Source organism: Podarcis muralis, chromosome 16 (assembly GCF_964188315.1).
Source record: "Podarcis muralis chromosome 16, rPodMur119.hap1.1, whole genome shotgun sequence".
Classification (NCBI taxonomy): domain Eukaryota; kingdom Metazoa; phylum Chordata; class Lepidosauria; order Squamata; family Lacertidae; genus Podarcis; species Podarcis muralis.
The window spans coordinates 14,795,282-14,810,022 of record NC_135670.1 but is presented as its reverse complement, the minus strand read 5'-3'; the positions used below and the strand labels follow the sequence as shown (position 1 = coordinate 14,810,022).

Below are 14,741 nucleotides of genomic sequence, written 5' to 3'. Positions count from 1 at the left end.
GCGGAAACCAGTTTTCAAGGAACGCGCGCACAGCCTTCTGGGGCTCGGCGCTCTCCGGCCCGAGAATGAACGGAAACTTCCGATTCGCAGCAAGGTATTAACGCGGAAACCCTTTACACAGGCTGCTGCCGGAAATTCCCGAACGCGCTCGGCGTTCCTCGGCTGCCTCTTCTCCGACATGGATTCCGCGGGTTCGAGTCCCGCGCCGGACCTTCCCTGCGGGCACTGCCAGGCCGGGCGAGCCCCTTACACTTGCCCGCGCTGCCACCTCCGCTTCTGCTCCGTGCCCTGCTACCGGGACCACGGCTCCTGCGCCCAGGACTTCCAGAGCCGCGAGCTGGAGCTAAGCCTCCGGGGCCTTCGGGGGGACAAGGCTTCCCAGCGCCGCCTGAGAGAGGCCCTCCTGCGGCTGCAGGAGCTACGCGAGCCTGGGGATGAGGACCTTTCGCTAGGCCTCAACCCCGACGTGGAGCAAGAGGAGGCGCTGTGGGAGCAGCTGAGCCCCGGCCAGAGGAAGCACTTCCAGGGGCTGCTGAGCAGCGGACAGATCTCGGGACTCCTGCCTGCCTGGGAGCCTTGGTGGCTGAGGGGCAGGAGATGCGATGGCACTGCCCTGATCCAGGAGCTCCAGGGGGACTCCAGGGATGCTCAGGAGCCGGAGCCCCACCGGCACCCAGAGGCTTCTTTGCAACAGCCACCACTTACCACCCACACAGAAGAGGCTTCTCCCACCGGCACCCGGAGGCTTCGACAGCAAGCAGTACCCACGTTGCCATCCTCCATCCCTCCGCTGGCCTCCCTGACTCGTACTCCTGCCTCACCTCTAGTCCGCTTCCAGCTGCCCAATGTTCTCTATGCCTATGCCTACGCCTTGGCGCTGTACAACGGAGAGGCGGACGAGGCAGAGATGCTCCCTGAGTTTTGCGAAACGGTCCTTGACGTTTCTGGGGCTTTGGGGGCCAAGCAGGTTTTCCACTCTACAGCCGAGGCCCTACAAGCCGCCCTCCAGGCCCTGGCAATGGGGCAATACCCGGAATGCCTGCTGGGCAATGCCGAGGTGATGGTTGCCGTGGCCCAGATTTTAATGGGGGAGTGCCAGGCCCAGCAAAAGGGGTTCAGCCTGGCTGCCCTCGCCCACATGGCCCGACTGCTGAGCAAAGGGAAGAGGCGGCTGCCTGCCCAGGACCGAGCCAGAATCTCTGGGGCCCAGAAGAAGTGCGAGTTCTTGCTCTCCTGGGTGAATGAGAACGAGGTGGCTCTGAGCCTCCTGGCCTTGGAGGTGCAGCAGGAATACCATGCCCACCTAGACATGGTCAAGGAGGTGGGGGCTGTCAGCCAGGAACTGGAGCGGATGTGGGGGGCCAAAGTGCCTCCTCCTAAGAAGCCCCTGATAGAAGAACTGGACTGAATTCAGGAACTTTGACAGCTGTCAGATGCTCACCAGCTGGCCTGGGAGGGATTTGGGGGAGAGTCCTCCTGCTGAAACGAGATTAGGCTTTGGAGCAGGAAATTGAATACTTTGTAAACTGGATCACATATTGGATTAGACAAGATTAGCCCCTTTTCTGTCTCACTTCATGTTAACACCTTGAAATGGAGCGAGGCTTGGGTTTCAAGAGGCACTTGTGGGGGCTGCTGGTGTAATAAATTGGTGGACTTTCTTGCTGTTTTTGTTCCATTTTTTAATCAATGGCCCAATCCTATGTGTGGTTAGTTGGGATAAGGACGATCCCACTGTATCTAGTAGAGTTTACATTCTAGTAAATACATTGAGTAGCCACCCTCCAGACTGCCCTGATTGGGAAGAATCTTACAAAGTGTGAATGGATATTGAACTCAGTGGGCCTCACTTCTGAGAACATGCTTTAGGATTAAGGCACACCTAGCGGAAGTATTAACAGCCAATGGGTTTAGAGTTTAATAATCTGGAGTCAGCATATTAAAACACAAAGGTGTGTTCCTTGTTGTAAAATAATAAGTGAACATGTGATCTGTTGATTTGAGGGAAATTAGCTGTCCATCACTGTCATTACTGAAATTACAGCATTTTGGCAGCTTTCTTGTATGCAACCATGATATGGAGAAAAATACCCTCTTGGTAATATCTGTGTGGACTCTGCATTCACTGTTGATGTCCTCAAAGAAGTGTGGAGCAGCAGCTTTGCCAAAATTACATTCCAAACCCCGCAGAGCTTTGAATATATTATTTATTAAAATAAGTTACATTTGCTCATTTCTCCCACCCCTTTCAAAAATGCAAGTAAATAACCCCCCCTAATTTCCCACCCAGCCAGGGAAATCCAGTTTAATCCTTAACCCATCAGCATCTACAGACAACTCTGGTGTGCTCCAATTCCTTCTACTGCCCTGTTATGTTTCCATTGACTCTTTAGCAAATGGTTGGGGTGTGGGTGTAAGACAGAGAAAAAAGGTTGCTCTCTTTCAGCTGTTCCATGCACACATGAAGTGCCCAACTAAACCTAAATTAAGATTCTGCATAAATTTGAAATTCTGCAGACTTGACTGCAAACATTCCCCTAGCCTAGCCAAAATGGTTAAACCTGACAAAAACTCAGAAAGTTCCCTGGTGTTAATTTGCTGTTCAATAAACATTTGACTTTCAAAAGCTGCTTTAATAAACCTGAACCTCGGTTACCAAAATCAGTGGTTGCTAAAATCTAGTCCCCAAAATCCAAGCTTGATTAGAAATCATTCAAAATCCAGATTGAGAGTTTTTTTGTCGCTTTCTGAATGTCTAGTGACATCCCTAGTCAAAAAGTGGAGTTAGCTATTTTCCCCATCCCAAAATAAATTAAGTTCTGTTTAATATGTCAGGTTTCTCAGTTAGTACAGCTTTCTTAACTTGCAGTAAACAGGAATCTGCCTTTTCCACAGGTTAGTAGCACTGTTCACAGAAATTGTGCATGCCAAAGATCTCTGTTTTTTTAAAAAAAGTTTCCTTAATTAACTGAAAATGCTTCTAGTTCTTATTGCTGCAAAACGAATTGCGGTGGAATCTCAGAGGCCAGAGAAAGAGTCAGAGCAGCACTTCCAGTTGGTTGCAGCTTGCCAAACGTCTTTGATGTATAGCTCAGTGCTCTGCTGCATTGTAGAAACAAAATAAATACAGTGGTACCTCGAGTTACAGACGCTTCAGGTTACAGACTCCACTAACCCAGAAAAAATATTACCCCGGGTTAAGAACGCAGCGGCAGGGCCCATTAGCTAAAGTGGTACCTCAGGTTAAGAACAGTTTCAGGTTACGAACGGACCTCCAGAACGAATTAAGTTCTTAACCCGAGGTACCACTGTATGTAAAGATCAACACAGTAATTCCAGTCGTGTAATCTGGGCTCTTGCTGTCTGCACAGAATAAGGATTTTTTAAAAACCAGCAACACAGAGTTTGCCCACATGATCTTTGTGGGTTAAATTTTTGCAAATTCAGGCTTGACAAAAGAAGGCGATTTCTAGATCGAAATGTCCTGACGGGCAATAGATAGGATGCAAGAGAGCCTCTTGTTTCCTGAAAGAAGCAGGCCATGTTGTCTGAGTGGGTCTTGGAAACAAAGCTGCAGCAGGCTGAGGACCCCCCCCTCCCCACAGTTCCCAGAGGTGGGGAGGGGGGTTGTGACCCCACAGTGAGGACCACAGCACCAATTCCTCTCCTTGGTTGGGCCCGTGTGGGCATGGGCTTCTCCAGGCAGGCAGAAAAGGTGGGTTTCCATTGTGGTGACCAGGGCGAGAGCTGAGTTGTCAAGCAATGGCTCAGTAGAGGTAGGGGAAGATCCGGTAAGGGACGCGGCGGCAATACTCCTGCCAGGCGAGGCCATACTTCCTCAGGCACTGGTGCTCGTCCCGGGCTTCCCGGTGAATCAGAAGCATGGTGAAGTAGAGGACATAGAAGTAAGGCAGGATGTGGGTCAGACCTGAGGAGAGGAAACAGAATGGGGAGGCCATTGGGGAGGGCGGGCTATTGGGACACAGAGGAACCACTTCAGATTTCAGTGCAAGGAGGCACAGAGAATCCCATTTAGGGGTGGCGAAGAGAGAAAGAAAAGGGGTCTCTCGGCACCAGCAGCCTTTTCTCTCTCTTTCCCCCTCGCCCCAAACCCAGCTTTTAAGGTCCAGCCTGATCAGTTTGGGCGGGGAAACCCTGAAAGCTTCCAAACTATTTTGTAACATTTAGGCTGGCCTAACGGAGGTGGCGCTGTGGGTTAAACCACAGAGCCTAGGACTTGCCGATCAGAAGGTCGGCGGTTCGAATCCCCGTAACGGGGTGAGCTCCCTTTGCTCGGTCCAACCTAGCAGTTTGAAAGCACGTCAAAGTACAAGTAGATAAATAGGTACCGCTCCGGCGGGAAGGTAAACGGCATTTCCATGTGTTGCTCTGGTTTGCCAGAAGCAGCTTAGTCATGCTGGCCACATGACCCGGAAGCTGTACACCAGCGCCGCAACCCCAGAGTCGGTCACAACTCGACCTAATGGTCAGGGGTCCCTTTACCTTTACCTTTTTTAACAGAGGTATTGCTGTAATGTGGATCTTAATGCTTTACCTTTAACTCCTGTGTAACATACATATAGTGTTTCAAATGAAATGCCATTCTTTGCCTGCTGGGTTACTGCGAGGAACAGGGGCCAGTGCAGGGGTCCCCACCAGGCACTGCTGGACTACAACTCCCATCAGCCCCGGCAGCAGCCAGCATGGCCAATGGTCAGGGATGAGGAGGTGGGAGCCCAACTGCAGGCTCCCGCTCCCTGGGTTAAGCCTTGAAAGGATGGAAGGTGATGGGAAAGCTCTTTCTGGGATTTTGCAGGGCATAACATGAAATTATAAGGGGTATGTTTAATTTTCAACGTGTTTTGCTTGTTTCTCTCCAAAGTGAGGATTTTGAGAGCCTCTCAGCGGTTACTCAAAAGGCCATGAGAGTCGTGGACATCGGAAAACGGGCGCTGCTTAACTCTGCACCCTCAGAATTTGCGTCAAAATGTATATGATGGTTCTCTCTTTCTTTAAAGAAGCACAGCAATTTTGTCTATCTGAGGAGATGCTGTCTCCCTGTCCTCCTTTCTGTGCCTTTGGCAACTTGGCACACACTATGTGCAAGGTCATGTAATTGCCTGTAATGGTGTTGTGTGACCCTGGTGAGTGGGCCGGGCACTGAGATTCTCTCCCTACAGAGTGTGGTCTGGATATTGACGGAGGGGGAGAGAGGCTCCCGCTTACCGCAGGGCAAGGACCACGCAAAAGCCATGATGAGGTCTCCTAAGTAGTTGGGGTGCCGCACAAACCCCCACCAGCCGGACACCAGCAGGCGCCGTCCTGTGGCCGTGGGGATGGTTCGCAGTCCTGCAAGGAAACAACATTTCTCTTGTGAGAACAAAGGGGTTCACAAGGCGTGCAGGTCCTGCAAAAGCAGGAGGCCAGCCATGCTCTGTTTTCACAACAGGGAGGAAAGCAATGCCCAATTTTCCACCTCCCCCCCACAGGCAAAACACGATGCCCAGGCACCCACTCCTCTTCAGAAGCGATGGCATTTGGATTTTAAATGCAGGAGCTTTTCTGAGGCACTTGCCCGCGTGAGCCACGGCTATGCATTTTAAGAAAAGGAACGTTAGAGGCCAAAGGTTGTGAAGGCGCAGGGCACAGCTTGTGTGTCTCCCAGCAGGGTTCAAACAGGCCACAAGTTACAAAGGAGGACAAACCAGCAACTTTGGGGTCGGCAGGATTCCGGCGAAAGGCATTCTTCTGGGAGTTGGCACCACGGAAAATGGAGTAGCCCAGGCCTGCAGGGTTGAGAAGGGGGCGGGGGGAGAGTGAGATGGCATGAATGGGCAAAGCAAGCTAGAGAGAAAGAATGGGTGGACAGAGAGAGAGTTTGAGCTCTGGGGTGGGCTGAAGGGGCAGGGCTAGGAAAAGAAATAATTAAAACATGCACATTTGCATAGATATGTTTCAAGCCACATTAATTTTGCTTTTCTTTCTCTTAGCACCCTATGCACAGCCTCTCCCTTGGCCCTCCCAAACTCAGGAAATAATTGTTTCCGGGTAGCAGGCACAATCCACACCCCAGCTTAGGCACTGGGTAGGGGCACTCTGCAAAGAGGGGCTGCCTATCTTTGACACAGTGGAAATTGTGAATATTGCCTGTTTGTTTTTAAATGTACAAAGACCCCACTCTTTACTATCAATTGATTAAGGCTTTATATCCCTTCCCATTCTGGAAGCTTAGTTAAGAGCAAGTTGGCTACGTTATTAGACCCCTGACACGAAAAGAAAATAAAGTTGCTGAAGCTTGGAGGGGAAGAAAATATATTCTGAGCATGCTCAGAGGCCCTGTTTGCCGCCCAACTCACCATTTAGCAGGGTGATGCCCCCAGCCATGGGCAGGCTCAGCTTCTGTGGGTGGGTGACGAGGAAATACGATTGAAGGGTGTACAAAAAGGGCACCCACGTCAAGTCCCCGAAAGCCAACATGAAGCCGAAACCGTCATGGACAATGTCCATCGTGGTAAGAACAGCCTCCTTTGGGAAGGAAGAAAATTTGCCTTTTTAAATCTGGCCCAGGAAAATCCACCAACTCTCAGTCCCCACTAAACAAACCCACTGCAAGCCACACACTGGGGAGCGGGTGCATTTCAGAGAAGTGGCTACAGTCAAACAGGTTCAGGTGATTTGAGGAAGCAGGTACTAGGGAGGACAGGTAAGCCTTCCTCCCCCAGGGGCGCACCCCAAATTCAGAAGGAGGAACATGAGCAGAATTGAGGTCCACTAGGATGAAAACAGCCCGACATGCACACGTTGTGTCAATTTCTCTTTTTGTGTTCTTTGTTTACAGCCAAGCAGGCAAAAGAAGGTTTATTGAGCCCCTGGGAGGCTTGACTGAAATCGACACTAGGGAAGGGGAGCAGTTTGGAAATCCCTGCTTTTGTTTCTGTTCCTTTTTTAAAAGACAAAAGCAAGTTTCTAGTCCTTATGGAAGGAAGTGCAGGAAATCACCAAAAAAAACCCATACATGGGTGTCATTTGTAAGCTCAGCCTGGCAGTTCCTGTGATGCATCTCCGTGGCAGAAACTGAAGAATTAAGGCTCCTTGCAAAACTCAGGCCAGCAGGCCAGCCAGTTCAGATCCCACCCTTGGCCAGACTTGCCTCGTGCCATAAGGCATCCACCACGTAGAGAAGCTGGAAGCCATTAACGAGGATCATCGCCAGGGAAGGGCTTCCTCTCAGCTCCGTCTCCTTCACCAACATGGCCATGTTAATCAGGGCCTACGAGAGAGCAGGGAAGCAGCGGGTGGCAGAGGGGGGAAAGCAGTATTATCCTCATCACCATTAGTAGTAGCAAAAGCTACCGCTTGTGGCATACCCCTCAAATGTCCTGTTTTAAGCAGGACACCCCAGAATTACAAAGCCATTCTGGCTTCCGATTGGCTCCTGGGATGTCCCATTTTGGCTCCTGCGAGAGCATGGCCCCGAAAGACGTGAAAACAATCTGAAGGCCACCCGGTTAGGGGAGGTTGCTGCCAGCTCTATGGCAGGGGTGGGCAACCTTCGGCCCTCTAGATATTGCTGAACTACAACTCCTGTCGTCATTGGCCATTGCTGGGGCTGAAGGGAGTTGTAGTTCAGGAGCATCTGGAGGGTCAAAGCTTCCCCACACCTGCTCTACAGGCGGATTTGAATCCGCATCTCCGCAGTCCGCACCCAGCACTCCAACCACAACACCATACTGGATCCCAGTTGTGTCGGCTGCCTGATCCCCAGCGATCCGGACCCTCCAGTATGGGGGGAGGGGCACTCCTTGGCGCTGCCACACCAACACAAAGGGGTCGCTCCCCAACCCTGCCTTCTGCTACCAGTGCAGGGATGCCTACCCATCCGAGGAGACCTGGGCGCAGCTCACAGAAGAACTTCAGGTCAAAGGTATTGATCCGTGGGTTCAATTCGTGGCCCATGAAGAAGTCATAAATGGGATTTCCTGTGGGATGGGGAAAGAGGCAAGCAGGAGAAATCGCCGTCAAAAACACTTTGGGGAGGTGGTTCTGACACCCCCCTCTAGGCAGCTGCACCCCCGTGAAGCAGGGAAGTGTTGGCAGAACGTTGTGCCCACATTTTCAGCATACAGTGGTGCCTCGGGTTAAAAACTTAATTTGTTCTGGAGGTCCATTCTTAACCTAAAACTGTTCTTAACCTGAGGTACCACTTTAGCTAATGGGGCTTCCTGCTGCCGCCATGTGATTTCTGTTCTCATCCTGAAGCAAAGTTCTTAACCTGAGGTACTATTTTTGGGTTAGCGGAGTCTGTAACCTGAGGTACCACTGTATATGCTCAGAAACCAGAGGAAGAACACACAGCCTCCCAGAATGCTCTGCAGCTGATCTTATAGTCACCATGTCTCAGTGTAAAAGAGCCAGACTAGGACCTGAGAGACCAGGGTTCAAATCCCCACTCATGAAGCTCCCTGGGTGATCTTAGCCCTTTGCATTCCCAAAGACCTTTCTGGCCTATTCGCATTTTCCCGTGTGTTCATAACGATGCAAATTACATGTACGAAGAGGTAATTGCCAACTGGGAATAACAATTTGCGTCCCCTGGGTATTTTATCATTTTTACACGTAGCGATTTTTATACCGTTGCTGTATAACAATAATATCAGCAAGAATAATGCTACATAAGTGGTGGACGTTTTCCTGCAAAAACTCCTGCCTCTAGAAATGAATGAGCCTCAAGGTTGAAATTTAAGGCAATATTATGTTTAATTTTAAGGTATGAGTAATTGATAAAAATCACTTTAAATCAAGAAGTAAAATATTTGGAAAGTATAGAATAAGGTTTGAAACAAGGTAATAATTTGCTGGTTTTTCTTTATTATAAATAATGCGGGGTAAAGGAGATGTGAGGAAGTCCAGTTGGTTATATAAAATTGTATTCTTAATCTTTTTATTCTACTTCTTTTTGAGTTTTTCTCTTTTCTTTTGTTTTTTTCTTGTTCTGACTTTTTTGTGTATTTTTTCTTTGGTGAAGGGATCTTGTATGTAGATTGTTGATTTTGTATTTGAAAATTTAATAAAATATTATATATATAAAAAAGAAATGAATGAGCCTTAAAAGGACTGCAGGTCTCTCTGTTATTTTTTTAAATGGCGTATCATCCCCGGGAGACGGTCCTTATCCGATTTTGCCAGCCAATTCACATGAGGAGATAACGGCTTCAGTCTTTCCCCCCTTCCTTTTCCTTCCTGCCACCCCACCACCAGCTTGCACCAGACACGGGACATTTGATGGGTTTTGGCCATGCCCATCAAGTCGCTAGTCCCTGCCGAGGTGGAGCTGTCAAAGGAGGCCAGAAGGAGCCCAGTGTCAGGGTTCGCACCTCACCTGAGTTCCCGCCTGGGGCCAGGGCTGCCTGTGGGGCAAGCAAGGCCTTGAGGTACAGGAGGGCGCTGAGTCCGAAGGCCACGAGGGAGGCAGAGAAGGCCAACTGCAGGAAATGGTCGTGGATGTAGCTGAGGCGCAGTCCAGCCGCCAGGCCGGCTCCAACCACCAGCGCTGTGACCACCATGGCATGGCACCCTGAGAAATGTAGGGCAGGGGGAGAAGGAGGGTGGGGCAAACAAACAACAACCAGACATCAATTTATCATCCCTCCTGCCCCCCCCCCTGCCTTCCTAAGCCAATACTGATATGGCTAAACTTGGGGAGAATCACGAGGTGGCGTTTAATAAAATGTTCTCAGTCTTGAAACACTGGGATACGCTGAAAGGCCACTCAGCACCACATCCCTCCCCATTGCTGAGAGCCACCAGCAACACCCCTGGCGGCCGTCTCACCTCTGGGGGACCTTTCCTAAGGGTGGGGGGCACTTACCATTAATCCGGTACTGGAGCCGGGTCTTGTCTCGCAGGGGGGTCCCTTCTGTGAGCTGTTGAAAACACACACAGATGCAGAAAGCGGTGGTGGGGTCTGTGTTGCCAGGGCTGCCTGAAAGCAGGGTGCTTTCTTTATATCAGGGTTTCCCAAACTTGGGTCTCCAGCTGTTGTTAATATTGGCAAAACCTATTTGGTGTTTCGCAACTTTCTGACTAGTTGCAGGAGCTTAGCCAGACCTAGCAGAGTACACGCAGAATCCATGGAAGCAATTGGCGACTTGGCTGCAGACAGGCTAGACGAAGCAGGAAGCAGGAACTTGTAGTTAGGTGTTTATTATATACAGTGGACTATTTACAGGAACAGAACACGGATCTTTTGCTAGCTCTCTCTGACACGACTCACAACTCCTACACTGACACACAGAACTCTGAACACTGAGCTCTGAATACTGAACTAACACATTCCAGTTAGGAGGCCATTAATTATCACTCCCTACAAAGAGCTTGACCAATCAGGGAGCTCTCCCCATGTCTCTGTTATCACCAGGCAGACTTACTCCTTCAGATTGTCAAACCTTAACTGACTCTGTGTGAGTAGCTGCACGTACACAATTTCCCAACAGTTAACACTACAATTCCCAGCATCCCTGGCCACTGGTCCTGCCAGCTAGGGATGATGGGAGTTGTAGCCCGACAACAGCTGGAGACCCACATTTGGGAAACTCTGCTTTATATGGAGCCAGGGGGAAGCATCTCTGGTGGGAGAGGAATGCTCAAAATGCACTTTGGGAAAATAAAAAGACAGAGGGCTGCTTTGGCCTTTCCCCACGACTCAAGGGTCCCTCTGCAGCCAAGGGCTGCCGCTGTTTTCTGATGTCAATTCCCCATTTCTGCCATTTTACTAGTAGGACCAGCTAGCCTTTCTCCCCATTGTGCAGATGAGGAAAACTGAGGCCAGGCTGCAGAACCCTACTGCAGCGCAGGCAAGAATGAGTCCGTGGCAGAAGCCAGGAAAAATCCCTTGAGAGTGTGGAGGTCTTCTTACCTTCCCCATCGGGAGCATATATAAGAAAGCTTGCAATCCAACCCAGGCCAAGACTAGGGCAAAGTCCCGGGGGTCCCACAGGGAGCGGAGGGTGGGCAAAGGATAGGGGATGTTCAACAGGCTGGCCTGCTCCGTTCTGCAAGTCAACAGGAGGTAGAAGACAGTGGTGGGCATCAGGACGATAAGGAGGGCAGCCCCTGTGATGAAAAAAGATGGAGCGGTCAGAAAGGGGAAGAGACAGAACCCAGGAGTCCTGCATCCCCTGCTCACACCATTCCCAAGCCTCCCTAATAGAGGATTCCTGGGGAGGGATGAGAGAAAGGTATAGTTACAAAAGTTGAGTGCCTCCCCCTCTCTCTGCCGAGCAGTAGCCAGAGTCCATGGGATTCCAGGCACTCACCCAGGCTCCCTTTGGAGACTGTCGTAGCTTTAAGAAATATGGTTTATTCACCTATTTACACCTTCAGTCTGCATGGAGTCCAGATCTTAAAGCATGGTCATCTCAAGAGGGGCTTGTCCCCCACAGCAGTGCAGCCCTGGCATCTCTCCCAGCCAGCCTTCAGCCAGCCTGCCCAAGATGGATCCCAGTCTTTCTTCTCTCCCCCTTCTTCTTCCCAGCACACCTTGCTAAAAATTATCTTTTCTTGTCATACAACACCAAGTTATCCTGGCAACCTTCTGAACTCCCAGTCTCTGTTCACAACTCAGGGCAAGTGGGGGGCGGGGAGAAGGACAGTTCTCTTGCATTGACAATGGCCCTCAATAACCCTGTATTGTTTCTTAACGGCCCTAAGCTTGGCCAGGTCGTTTGGCATAGTATAGCTCAGGAATTCTTCCGCAGCCTGTATCGCATCCCCAAATAATAAAAATCTTACCATTTACTAATTTCTAAGGTTTAGCCCCTGCACCCAATCTATAACAGTATTCTTCTGCCTGCACACACCCACCCTGAGCTCAGCCTTCTCCCCTCACCTAGGACGCCTCCAAATTCCAGCTCTCTGGTGCGGGGGACCTTCAGTCGATCCATTGTCCTCTTGAGCAGGTCCTGGGCCAGAAACCTCTTCTTGCAAGTTTCCCCGGTCTTCAGCAACCACACACAGACCTAGAGAAAGAATCCATGAAGACCAAACAGAGACCCTTGAGACAAGCCTCTGAGTATCCCCCCACGTGTGTTTGAGCTGATTTGGATCGCCTGTTAACAGAAGCCACATTCTTTCTAACTGACTGTGCCTTACATGCAAGGCCGCCTGCCCGTGGAATAATTCCGCCCAGGTCCCCTTCTTTTTTTAGACATTAATCACCAGGAGGGCACAGCCAACAAAAGCTGGCCAGCTGGAGGCTGGGATTCCAGAGGAAGGGCATGCTTGTCAGACTGTCATGTCTGTCCCATTAGACATCTGCCACTAGTCTACCTCACAGGGCTGTTGTAAGGTATGCGCAGCATTGTGAACCCTTTGGAACAGACCTCCAGTCGATACAAAGTGCTACTGGTTCGTGAGCACCTCTCATAGGAATACAGGATGCTGCCTTTGGCAGAGTCAGGCTGTTGTCCCATCGAGTTCAGTATTGGTTCCACTGGCTGGCAGCATCTCTCCAGACTCTTCCCCAGGCAACCATCATAACCGGGAAGGATGTTTCGTATTCTAAACTAGTGCTTGGCAAGTCCACCTTCCCTTTCCCAGAAAACTTGCAACTCAGGATAAATATTTGGGTGCAATTATTTCAAATAGCAGGTGCAAAGTGTACCCCCTACCCCACTTCTGGGGGTCATGAGCCCAAGAGTGTGTCAAGCTCCTCACTTAAGTCTCCAGCTGCACAAAATTGGAGTTGGCGCTTGCCAAGGTTGAGCTTCACCACCCATTTCTGGCACCAAAGCACACCTCTCAAAGTTACGATCAAGTGCCTCTGAGCATATTGGGAGTGCTTGCTCTCTCACCACTAAGCCCTCCAGACACATCTGGACACTGTTAGAACAAGGGAAACGTGAGTCCCAGCACACACCCATCCTATTCCTCACCTTTCCTCCTAGGAGTCCACTGTGGTATTTTTGTGTGTGTGACTAGCCCAAGGTCATCCAGAGAGTTTCATGGCCAATTAGGGATTTGAATTTAGGCCTTCATGGTCTAGGTTTGCCAACACACCACGCATTTAAAGCATCCCTGCTCAAGGATCCTGGAAACTGCAGTTTGCCCCTCACAGAGCTACAATTCCCAGCACCCTTAACAAATTACAATTTCCAGGCTTAGTTGGGATGTCTTTAAATGCCTTACAACACACTGGTTCTCAACTGAAGCCTCATCCCTGTGAAATTGTTAATTGATTTACTGGTTGCAAAATGAATTGGCCTTTCTCCTCCTCTCCTTTAGAGTCCTGTCAGTTTCGTAATTTAGCATTAAGAACATGCTAACTGCTTTGTAGTCTCTGTCTGAAGTTCTCAGCCCAGTTCCCTGTCTCCAGCAGAGAAAGCAACCCTCCAACAAAGAATCTTCCGGATCCAACAGCCTGTGGCAGATTTGTCCTCATAAGCGAGAGAACTGCCAACCTTTGAAATACATGGCTTTTGTATGTATTTTGAAAAACATGGCCTTTGTGTGTATCTTCAAGAACTATTAAACAACCTGACAAGGTGCACGCTTGAAATCTGTGCCATTTGCATCACCCCCAAAGTGTCTGCACCCCTAAATAACGGCCACAGCAGGCACCATAATCTTCCAACAGCTTGACTTCACCCACCCCCAAAAAAGGCACACACGCCCATTGTTTCCTGAAACAGACTGAGGCCAACAACATTATGAAGTAATTCAAGGTACAGTGGTACCTCAGGTTACATACACTTCAGGTTACATACGCTTCAGGTTACAGACTCCGCTAACCCAGAAATAGTACCTCGGGTTAAGAACTTTGCTTCAGGATGAGAACAGAAATTGTGCTCCGGCAGCGCGGCAGCAGCGGGAGGCCCCATTAGCTAAAGTGGTGCTTCAGGTTAAGAACAGTTTCAGGTTAAGAACAGACCTCCGGAACGAATTAAGTGCTTAACCCGAGGTACCACTGTACTTTGGCAGTCAAAATTTGTGGCGCTTCTGAGGAGGACAGTTCTGCTGCTGACCTCAATACATTTCAAAAGAGGGAGATGTCAGATGCCTTGCAGGTCTGGATGCAGGATCCAACCCTCATAGGAAGCTGCCATACTGGATCAGTCCCCATCTTGCCTGCCCAGCAGCCACCCTCAAATGTGTGTGAAAGAGAGAGAGAGAGAGATTGAACCTGGCCGGGGTGGGTGCGGGGACCTTTTCCGTGCAAAACATGCGCCCTCCCATTTGAGCTACCGCCACCTTTCCCCTAAAAGAAAGGAGCAAGCTCCCAGTCCTCATGTTTCTGTAGAAAATTCGTCTTTTCTGTAGAAAAGGCAGCTGCCTCATTCTCCGCCGGTCCTTGCTGCGCCTAAGCTCCGCATCCACCGACGGCGCTGCAGTTCCAGACGGTGGCCTTTCCCAGCCCAGCGGAAGCGTTGCTGGCGAGGATGCCAATCTCAGGTCGGGCTGGCCCTTTCGGGAAGGTCCCTAAATCCACCCTCCCCCGCGGGGACCACACTCCCCTGCCTGGCTTGTGTGCATCCCGAGAGGGACCCGCGCATGTCTGCCCCACCCACCGGCCCTCCCGATCCCGCCAGCAACAGCGGCGGCATCCTCTGGCACGGGAGAGGGGACACACCGGAGGAAGGCTTACCTGGCGGCGCCTGGATGCGGGAGGCGCTCACCTGTCCCGGCCACCTGTCCGCCCGCATCAGCCCGGCATCAGCGGCGCCACCCTCTGCCCATCCTGTCCC

General features: G+C 50.5%; 2 protein-coding genes across 2 annotated transcripts; one reads left to right on the top strand and one right to left on the bottom strand.

The window, feature by feature from the left end:
• The first annotated feature begins 30 nt into the window (after positions 1 to 30).
• On the top strand, positions 31 to 1,661 carry ZNHIT2 (zinc finger HIT-type containing 2). The gene has a single exon (XM_028710138.2). It carries the CDS (start codon positions 179 to 181, stop codon positions 1,406 to 1,408), a length of 1,230 nt encoding a protein of 409 aa, XP_028565971.2. The 5' UTR covers positions 31 to 178; the 3' UTR covers positions 1,409 to 1,661.
• Positions 1,662 to 3,631: 1,970 nt separating this feature from the next.
• Positions 3,632 to 13,844, bottom strand: TM7SF2 (transmembrane 7 superfamily member 2). The gene is given in 12 exon segments (XM_077920531.1): positions 3,632 to 3,928; positions 5,227 to 5,349; positions 5,706 to 5,786; positions 6,357 to 6,525; positions 7,151 to 7,270; positions 7,876 to 7,979; positions 9,380 to 9,574; positions 9,869 to 9,923; positions 10,916 to 11,112; positions 11,888 to 12,017; positions 12,933 to 12,961; positions 12,964 to 13,844. Coding segments are annotated over 12 exon segments (1,464 nt in total). The 5' UTR covers positions 13,064 to 13,844; the 3' UTR covers positions 3,632 to 3,767.
• Positions 13,845 to 14,741: the final 897 nt, after the last annotated feature.